Below are 11,629 nucleotides of genomic sequence, written 5' to 3'. Positions count from 1 at the left end.
TGAAAAATAGGGGATGTCATACTCAGGTTGCCCACCCTCTGTACAGGACCTATTACTCAACATCTCTAATATCATTTCATATCATTATGTAATCTCAAACTCTACTAATGGTGGGTCATCATCATCTTCTTGACCTGTTAAGTCATAGCATGTATATATGAAGATTGATGAGCTAATGAATTAAATCAAATTTCATTCTCAGTGGCAACAAAAAAGTTAATCCAGAGGTATAAAAACAAAGCATTTTATGGCTTAAAATGATCTAACCAATACATCAAGCAAAACAAATAAAACCTAGTTCAAGCAACTCAAATTAAATTAGGGATAAAAATCGAACTTGGTTCAAGACTATGAAAAAATGAGAGCAAAAAACTACCTTCTAGGCAATACATCAACTAAAACAATTCGATTCCGTTTCCATCCTTTTAGCATCGCTTGTTTTAGTTTTACTGTTGTTTATGGTAACTACTCACTAAATAATTTTATGCATGGTTTTGAAAACTGGATTTTACACAGATACGACAATCCTATTGGTTCAATGATTCAACCGGTCCAAAAACTAGATGAACCTTATATATATATATATATATATATATATATATATATATATATATGTATATATATATATAACACCTTTTTGGTTTTAATAATTTGAATTTGACTCTTATAAGAATTTGCCATAAGGGTAAAAAAAACTATATTATATAGTGTTGAATGATGGAAATGAGTATTCCTATTGAATGTTTAACCTGCGTCCCACATCGACTAGAAAAACTGGGAGACCTTTGATTAGATCTTTATGAAAAGAATGCCAAGGTGTTGTGAAAAGCATGATGTTCATCTCACGGATGAATTGGCCAGTCAACCTACTTGTCTTTTAGTATATATTTTATATCTTTTTTCTAAATAAACTGGTTTTTAGGATTTGACTAGGCTCGTTGTGGTCCTGTTATTCTTTGAAATGCTGGTTTTCGTTTGATTCATTACAATCGAAAAGCATGGATATACAACACAGTCTCCCCAAATTCTAATTTTCCTCCTAATTACTGGTAATCCTTTTTCTTCTTCTCTAGAATTGCACCCTGAAGATTGGCGGGGGCAATGTTTGATTTTGCCTTAAGAGTAGACTGTCGAGCGTCGTCCAGAATTCTCCTACTTGTTTTAAGATAAGGTATTTTTCATGACCTCTTTAAGAATTGTTTGTACATAATTGGTCACTAATTCAAACTAAAAATACTTGTCTTCTTGTTTCATGATTGTAGTATTTTTTTTTCAGTTGGGTTCTCTGGATGATAGCTTGCTGATAGTTACTAATTTTCCTTCTTCCTGACTGCTCGCTCGAAGTATTTGCTCTTACAATCACCAACCACGGTTTATCAAAAGGGAATTTCGTCAGTGGGTTTGGTTGTGTTCTAATTTGTGTGTTGTTAATTGCAGATGTACATAAAGAGAGGTTCAATCGAAAAAACATCCATTGAATCCCCCACTTCCAGATGTACTAAATTTAATGTCATTTTGCATTCTCAATTTGATAGTCAATTTTGAACCGACGTTAATTTAAACACATTGCTTAAATTCAATATTAGAATCATAATTAGATTACAAAAAGTTAATGTTACCTCCTATCATTTTTTTTAGTCCAAACCCTTATGACTTCGAGATTGCAAGCACTAGATATAATGTCATTTTGCATTCTCAATTTGATAGTCATTTTTGAACCGACATTAATTTAACATGGTAAATTGATCATTTACTATAAAAGAGTAAATTGCATTATATATATATATATATATATATATATATATATATATATATATATATATATATATATATATATATCTTAATTACCTTATAAAGCATTTATGGTCAAATGCTGAATTTTAAGTCGTACAAACATACAATACTTTTGTACAATCAATTTATGCATTACAAAAAGAGTAGAGTACATATGGTCAACAGTTGAAAATGTCAAATCTCTTATCCCCTATTCTTAGGCTATTTTGACCCGGTTCATTCCTTATCTCCGTATTTCCCCAAATCTCGCAATTATTGTTCACAAATCTTGGATATATATCGCTAACGTTTCCATTTCTAGGGTTTAATTCATCTTTCAGCATTCAACCAACATTGTAACACTCGTCGCTTGGCGCGGGTAAACGGCTAGCATATTATTAAACATATTGCATTTTTCTTGAAAATTAAGAGGTACAATAGGTATTACGTCATGTACAATAATATTAAGCATATAACCACCACATCGTATATACGTATTATACTACACGGTATTACCTTACCCTAATATTCTAAACACACAACAGCCGTCATAAAAAAAAATCTCATCCGTCTCCACTAAAGATGCAATCGACGCCCTAGAAGTCCATCTTTTCCGTCACACACAAGTAGCCCTAACCCTATCCCGCCGCCACGATCAACGATTTAGGGGAACAACAAGTAAATTTGATTCGGGTTTGGAGCTTTTAGTTCTTATTCTCGAAGATCTCTCCGACCGGCCATTAGTTCATCATCTACAACCGGATTTCCAGCAATGGAAAGGGCCACAATGGGCTGATCTGAAGCTTCGGTGGCAAGATCAAAATTTTCATGCGCGTCACCACCACAGTCACCAACTCCACACCATGGATCGTAATCGATGTCTCACTCCCAAGCAGAAACCTACATCGATTTCTTCTGCAATTCGTCTTTGTTTGGTATCGGTTAGTGGTTTTTCTGAAATTTTTGTCTGTTTCTTTGTTGGGTTATGGTTAACGATGGTCAATTGTTAGGTTTTGGTGTTCAATTTTTTTGTTTGTGCATTCGTCACTCAAAATTTGGCGATGTACAACCTCAAAGATGCATACAGTACGTTTTTGTTGATACAGTACGTTTCCATTTACTTCGCGCTGGTGAGTTTCCATTTACTTCGTTGATACAGTACGTTTTTGTACTGTTATGTAACATCCCAAAAATTACAGGCCAAAAATTTCATTTTTAAATACATTATTATAAAACCAACAGTATAAGAAAACATCCATAATATCATGTCAGGTCAAAACCCAAGTAGAAATAATCAAAACATGTTATCATAAAACAATATCAGAGTGTAATCCCAAAGATCTCATGTGCGGAAAACCATAGTGTGATGCGTTGCAATCAAGCCGACTCCTTTCCTTTGAAAACGAAGTACCTGAAACCAAAACTAAAAACCGTAAGCACAAAGCTTAGTGAGTTCCCCCATCATACCACATACCACACAATCACATATCATACATACTGTCGGGCACTTCTGGGGTGCCCGACCTACCCGGTACGGCCATTCTGGGGTGCCGACCTACCCGTGTCAAGCCATTTTGGGGTGCTGCCCTACCCATGTCAAGCCATTCTGGGGTGCCGACCTGCCCGTCGGTCCTAACAACCGACCCTCAGGGACTATTTCACCCCTACTGCTACTATCACATATATCATAACATAAACATACTATCAGACATATCTGGGGTGTCCGAACTACCCTTCGGTCCTAGCAACCGAACTTGGGGACTATTCCCCTCCTACTACCACTATCACATATAACATATCATGCCAGCATACAAACATATCATCACATACTGTCAGACATATCTGGGGTGCCTGACCTACCCTTCGGTCCTAACAACCGAACTCTACTATTATCACATATAACATATCATGGCAGCATATAACATATCAGGTAGTAGCAAACCTAGATGATTTCGGTTGCTAGGACCGAAGGGTAGTTCGGACACCCCATATATGTTTGATAGTATGTTTATGTTATGATATATGTGATAGTAGTAGTAGGGGTGAAGTAGTCCCCGAGGGTCGGTTGTTAGGACCGACAAGTAGGTTAGCACCCCAGAATGGCTTGACATGGGTAGGTCAGCACCCCAGAATGGCTTGACACGGGTAGGTCGACACCCCAGAATGGCCGTACTGGGTAGGTCGGGCACCCCAGAACTGCCCGACAATATGTATGCTATGTGATTGTGTGGTATGTGGTATGATGGGGGAACTCACTAAGCTTTGTGCTTATGGTTTTTAGTTTTGGTTTCAGGTACTTCGTTTTCAAAGGAAAGGAGTCAGCTTGATCGCAGCGCATCACACTATGGTTTTCCGCACACGAGATCTTTGGGATTACACTATGATATTGTTTTATGATAACATGTTTTGATTATTTCTACTTGGGTTTTGACGTGACATGATATCATCTAACATACAACTCCTACTGGTGGGACGACATTGTGGCCGTAGACCCACCGATAGTAGAAGGTAACTCACCTCACACTGCTGAAGTCCCGAAGACACAATCTCACACTTGCTGAAGTCCCGTAGACTCGACCCCAGTTGCTGGCTGACAGATTCCCGAACTGTCAACACCAAAATAACACCCAATTAATAACTAGGTCCCAATACATAACCATAACTCCATAAGTACATTCTTTGGGTAATTACTACATTACCCCTAACTTGGCTTATTCAAGCCCAAGGCCCAAAGTTAATTAGGAATCAAAGCCTAACACATGGCCTAATTTTCCAAATTGGGCCTAGGCCTATACATGGTCTCATTCTAAGGCCCAACATCATATAATCATTAAGGCCAAAACTATGGCCCAATTTTCCAAATTGGGTCCAAGCCCCTTACACGGGCCTTACCCTAGGCCCATTAAATTACTCTAGACCATTTGCTTGATCTTGGATAGCCTATTTAATAACCCAATCATCAAGGCCCAATAGAAAGGCCCAACAATAAACCCAAGTAAAATTAGGGTTTCACATAAAATGATGATTAGGGTTAAGTTTCCTACTTAACCCATTAAGGACTTAATCCATTAAGGACTTAATCCATTAAGGACTTAATCCATCAAGTCCAATATTGCTTAGATTAATTTCCGCCAATGATTATTATTTAATATTCCAAGTTATTAATAAGTCCCGTGTGTCTCAATTAATTCCCCAAAATTATGGTTTTGATAGCATTAGGGGTTTCCAAACCCTAATTAGGGTTCCAACCCAAATACTAGCCCATTTATTAATTTGTTGGGCTTTTAGATCAATTAGGGCTTTATTGCGCCTATTAAGCCCACTAAAATATTATTGAGCCCATTAGGGTTTTATGTCCCTTGTCCAAACACCACAAACGAGTCACCATACAACGAGGCACACCGCCACCCGACACGGCGACCGGTGGCGGCAGGAGGCGACAGCCACCACCTCATGGTGGTGGTTTCGAGATTTCTATTTTTGGCACCATTACAATGTACAAGTCGATAATACACACGCATACACACTAAAAATACACACATGCACACACACAGCCACCCCTATGGTGGCCGGTGGTGGCAAAAAAGCTATAATTGGCGGCAACAACCATGGTTGGCTGCCATGGTGGTGCACTTGTTTTCCAGCGAAACAAACCTCCCAAGCACACACATCACACACCAACAGTGGAAATACAGCTACATACACACACCACGTTGCAAAAATAACCCAGCCACCCTCTTGGCGGCGTATGTTTTGATGGCAGCAACAGATGGAGCTCGAAGGCATCACAAAAGTAGCTAACGGAGGCAGTAGACCTGTGACGACACAACAGGAAAGAAGGAGGTCCCGACGACACCTTCACGATTTGGTTACGCCCCCGACAACCCCACTGCGAAGATGCTCAATACCAAGCCAGTAGGCGGCGATCTCGTCTTCGTCGAAATGCAGCATCAATAGCGCACGTCATGGCGGTGGTTACGACCCTGGTAGTCCTCTTGGCCTTTCATGGGTTACACTTTGGTTTCGGTGGGGTTCTCCGGCCATTCACAACGTCACAGGCGGCATCAGGTAGCGGGACGGCGACTGAGGAGGTTCCACAACCCTCATGCTAATGTTCCTCGTCCCAAATTTGGTTGCCAATGAATTCTTGAGCAGTAGGAGGAGGCACAGTGGTCGGATTCGGTGGTGGAATCGGTGGCCGGAGAGGGTTCCATTGGTAGTGGCGGTTATCGGAAGTGAAGGAGGGTGGCAGCCGGGTTAACATGAAGGTGGCGACTGAATGGTATTCCTTCGGGTTAGGGTTGCTTAGCGCATATATATATATATATATATATATATATATATATATATATATATATATATATATATATATATATATATATATATATATATATATATATATATATATATATATATATATTCCCGACACACACAAACATATTTTCATAATGGCAGGATAGGTCCCTCCCATCCGATTTCCTTTCAAAATAAATCCATTAATTACCCTTTGAACCCTCACCATAAAAATCCCTTACAACTTAGGTACACAATTTACCAAACAGTCCCCCAATGTCTTAATTATAACATATTCAGCCCTTCCACCTCATTCCTTTTTAAAATAAATCTCGATAATTACCACGTAGCCCTTGTCTTCATAAATATTTATAAAGTGAGTCCTAAACTCACGCTTTTAACCCCCAACTTCTAAAAATGTGACAATTAACTTCTCAAACCCAACACACTGCATATATAATTATTTATTTATTTATCTAATAAATAAACGAGTGTTACATGTTCTGTCTCCAATCTTCTTTTCTAGGGTTTCCATTTGAACCAAACGATCTTCTAGGTACATAACATGTGAGGTATGTCCGGTGTGTGCATGTAGACAATAGCTTGGATTAGCTGCATCCAATATTCATACAGACATTATCATCCAGGGAAACATCCCCAAAATGTTGAATGTCATCAAGCTGATTTATTGAGGAGGCAAGGGCAGTTGTTCCCTGATCAGAAAAAGCATAGTAGTTGTTATTCCATCACCGGTTCCTGCTCCTGGTGTGTGAGTTGATGCTGGGGAGCTTGGTGAAGGGCCTGCTGTATTCCATTGGTAAGTATATTATATATGACAATTTTAATAAAATTTCACGTTAAATCACTTGTTAATATTACAATTTTTTGTTTTGTAGTGAATTTCGCTCGAATAGTACCTGATGGGTTTCTTGTCTTTTTTCCATCTTACTACCTTTTGAATCTATGCATTGATTCGTATACGACAATACAGATTGGAAAAATAATTGTAACCACACAATAGGTGTCGGATACAGAGGGACATGCAAATCTTCATTTATGTTGTCATGTGTTTTATCCTTTCGGGCATGGACTAGCATGTATGAAGCCTTTGCGTGTAAATTTGGAACCTATGATATAATTTCCTATAAATCTTTTAATTTCCTTTTTCTTTTCATCACTTCGCTCGTGTTGTAGATATGTAAGCTATAGTTGCTAAATAGCCTTTCATAGATGTATATAACTCCTGGAAGTGTACAAGGCACCATTGATTAAATATTTTTTGTGTCAATCCCTTCATATAGGTTCTCTAAATGTATTTAAAAAGAGGTGTTCTAATTTTGACGTTGACCAGTTTACCTCTTATATATTACATAATTGTTTGTCACATGGGTCATTTTTTTCTTGACAATTACAAATGATGATGGAATATATATGATGTAAATGGGTGCTTTTTATGCTAACCTTCATGATGTCAACTTATCTTTTTAGTAGTAATGGAGTTAATAAGATAGAAGGAAATTGTTTGTTTAATTTTACTTTTAAACCTATGAAGCATCTTCAGTTAGTGTAAGGGATAGCAAAGTGAGACATTATATTCTTGTTCTGGAGGTACTTGCAATTCTCCGATCACATGTGATTTTGAAGATCGCCACATTATTTGCTTAAAGAAACTATGAGTATACACCGCCTTATAAGGATCCTTAATAACATCAACCCACCGCTTAAAAGCATCATAAGGACTTGCTTTAAGAAACCTTAATCACTGAAATAAGTGAGATGTAGTTTTTTTTTTTTTGAATCAGGTCTTGTGATACACCAATGATGCATAGCATATAACTATAGAACCATTTCTGTTGCAGTAACCATCTGCTCAGATTAGGTGTTGTGCTTATATTAATACTAATGAATCCTTCTCAATTCAGATGAAATAAAAAATGAGTAAAATTTACATGTACATTATGGGTAATAAAGATAATACAAGGACACAACAATAAGAATATTTTCAAGAATATACCCATATATGAACAAAACATCAAGGACTCTCAATGTGTAATCAATATTCTCTGTACTTTCTCTAAAAGATTTCTTGATAAAAGACAAATACCTAGGACTATATGCTTCACGAAGCTGCAATTACCTAACAATAGTTACCTAGGAATATTAAGATCTTGTTCGGAACAACCATTTTCACCCTAATTTCTGGAGCAGTACAACTTCTCGGGTAACACTAAGCTGCAACTACTTAACGGTGAGATTATGTGCAGGCAAATGGGGTGTGTAAGTGTGTTGGGATATTATTCGAAGGAAGGGGGGGGAGGGGGGGGGGGACTTAAAGCTGCTAAACTAAGCTCCAATATGTTGACCGTACTCTTTCTTTTTTGTTTTATTTTTCAACAATTACCTAATTACCTTTAGATTGGCATGTATATTTCTTTTGTGAGCATTAAATAGTTGTAGCATTGTAATTCAACATCTACTCATTATTTAACAAAATTGCAAAAATGGTCCCTGTGGTATGCATTTTTTTTGGGGTTTTAGTCAAAATCTCGATTTTTTTTGGATTCGTGGTCCTTTTGATTATGTTTGCTTGTGATTTTGGTCGCTTGAAAAACTGAAAAGACTAAAATGCCTTTCTGATATACTTTTTATGTTTTCCCATTTTAATTTAAAGGAAAAAGAAAATAATTAATTAATTTGGGCCCACTTTCTCCCCCCCCCCTCTCTCTCTCTCTCTCTATTTAGGCCCATATCCTTTTTACCTGATTGTCTTCTTCATCAAAACATACACACACTAAGATTAAAAGACACACACACACTGGTAGCGACAGATGACTCCTCAAACTCCGGTGAATCCTTATACTCCGACGACAATGAGGCCACAAACTCCTCAATGCGAGTCGAAGAGGTAGGAGGCTGGTGTTTTGCGGTGGTTCAATGACGATGATGCTGCTCATGGAGGTTTATATGCTCCTGCTACCGCAACACAAACAACATCGACCCTCTTTAGCCTCCTTTACTGCTGCCATCTCCAATGTGGTTGTTTCTCATGTTCCTGATCTGCCATCCAATTTGCCATTGTTTGTGGTTACCAATCTAGTTTCTCTTTCATTTTGGTGACCCCAACTGCAGATGAAAACTCTGAGCTGGTTATGATATGGTTTCTCCGTCATCGAATTGTCAGCCACCATAGGTTATGTGAGGAAGAGGGTGCAGGGATTTCGGTGAACCAAGAACAAAACACATATACATACACCTACTGTCTTCTCCAAACAATCCCAATCTTTTAAATCACGAGTCTCCTTCATCGACTTCTTAAGGTATGCAGATGTTTGTAGGGAAGACAAGATAAGGAGGTATGCAGATCTTCGTTAAGACCCTTACATGGAAGACAATCACCTTGGAGGTTGAGAGCTCCGACACCATTGATAACGTTAAAACCAAAAATCAAGATAAGGAGGGGATTCCACCTGATCAACAGAGGTTGATCTTTACAAGGAAGCATTTGGAAGATGGGCGAACTTTGGTTGATTATAACATCCAGAAGGAGTCCAATTTGCACCTTGTTCTTCGTCTTCGTGGTGGTGAACTCCGTAAGTTGAATTAGATAGCTCTGTTAGTGTGCTTTTGTTATGGGTGTTGACTGATTTTAGTGGGATACTATAATAGAACGATTTTACCCTGTTTTCGATGCTTGATGTGTTTGGTGTTTATTATCTGATCTTGTATACATGAATGTTGCTGGGTTACTAAGTATTTTCGTGTTATAATTTTAACAGGTGAGGGAGAAAGACAAAGTTGGGTATATGTGTGTGTGTGTGTGAGAGAGAGAGAGAGAGAAGTGGGCCCTTCTTATTTTTTTTAATTATTAAAATAAATAAATTAGTATTATATTTAAAAAGAAATGAAAGAAAAATGAAAAATAAATACTCCAAGGGTATTACAGTCATTTCACTATTCGGAGGGACCAAAAATGCAATGAAACTAGCTCAAAATGACAACGAATCCAGAAAAAGGTTTGGACTAAAACCCCAAAAAACTACATACCACAGGGACCATTTTTGCAACTTTGTCATGTTTATTTTGATCAAACCCGTTTATTACACGAGCTATCTAACCTAGTATATCCATAATATTTTTAAACTATCCTTCTCCAACATCAAAATTCAAGTCAAAACAAGAATGTATGTAAAATTTTAAGTCATCCAATGAAGTTAGCAATTCACAATAGCAACAAGATACCTTTCATATGAGTATAACGATGATTGTCTCTACCAAATTCGTATTTTCGCCACTTAATTGACTCAAAATCGTGAAGCGGACATATCAGTTTACCCTCTCTATGACCAAACATTCAATGATAAACCCGCGAAACCACACTAGATTATATATATTGCTTAACATTTTACAAGGAACACCCACAAGGGTTGCTTCACCATCAAATAAAACTAAGTGATGCGTCTTTCGTCGAACGTTGGAAGCAATATAAACTCTCTAATGATAGGATTGCAAACATTATAAGCAACCTTATCAGGAGCACCAGATCATCCGAATAACCCATTGCAAGAAGCCTTACTTTTGAGTACATCAAACTTGATGGTGATTGTATATATACATGGTTTTGTAACTTCCACAAGAACCATAATATATTTTACAAAGATTCATTCTAAATTTGGGTGTTAGGGCTTCTTGCAATGGATTGTTGTATTGTTGTATTGTTCATGGTAAGGGTGTTTGTTAATCCCATTAGTAGAGAGTTTCAATTGCTTATGAGCGTTCAATAAGACCATTTCATTACATTCTATCCCGAAAATGAAGGAACCGTTCACTGTGAATTAATTGTTAAGTGGTGGATATAATGTTTTTGTTTGTTCTTTTTTTATTTTTTATTTTTTCAGTATTCATCAGATGTTTGGCTGCAGACACGATAAGTAAACTCACATGGTTGGCTTACGATTCTCAGCCAAATAAGTGGGTGAACAAACGTCACTTATATCAAGATTCAAGCCGAAATTATTTTAACGCGTATGAATTGTAATCAAGGTTGTCTGTGAATGGCTTCTGCATTGCAGGTTCCAAAATTTCACATACATCCTTGTTTTTGACTTGGATTTCGATGCATGCAGAAGGATAATAAAATATGGAATAAGGTTTAGGGTTTGGAACTAAATGGAAAATAGCTGGTGATTAGGAATTTATATTTTGCTTGCCGACCAATCCTCCCTTCTCTTGTCGATCTCTGTTTATCGACATTCTTCCTTCTACAATCCTCTCGTATCTCCTAGGTGAGGCAAAAGAAAAATAGTAGTGGCAGAATAGTAGAATAGTAGAAAAAAAATTCTATATTTTTTGCACACAATTAGGCGTTGCAGTTGCTACTACAGGCACCATAACAAACCGCCCATGATTTCCTTCTCTTCTTCATGTGCCTTCCCGCTATCAACTAGCATCCATCAACCTCCAGCTTATAATAGTTTATGATATAAGGAATACTTTCCTTTGTATAATATATATATATATATATATATATATATATATATATATATATATATATATATATATATAT

At 37.3% G+C, this 11,629-nt stretch overlaps 1 protein-coding gene across 1 annotated transcript; it reads left to right on the top strand.

The window, feature by feature from the left end:
• Positions 1-9,421: 9,421 nt before the first annotated feature.
• Positions 9,422-11,101, top strand: LOC111909229 (ubiquitin-like). The gene is made up of 2 exons (XM_023905021.1): positions 9,422-9,656; positions 10,962-11,101. The coding sequence occupies exons 1-2, from the start codon at positions 9,422-9,424 to the stop codon at positions 11,099-11,101; spliced, it is 375 nt and encodes a 124-aa protein (XP_023760789.1).
• Positions 11,102-11,629: the final 528 nt, after the last annotated feature.

Source organism: Lactuca sativa, chromosome 1, assembly GCF_002870075.4.
Source record: "Lactuca sativa cultivar Salinas chromosome 1, Lsat_Salinas_v11, whole genome shotgun sequence".
Taxonomy (NCBI): domain Eukaryota; kingdom Viridiplantae; phylum Streptophyta; class Magnoliopsida; order Asterales; family Asteraceae; genus Lactuca; species Lactuca sativa.
The sequence above is the reverse complement of the archived record's forward strand: the minus strand, read 5'-3'. Positions and strand labels throughout refer to the sequence as shown.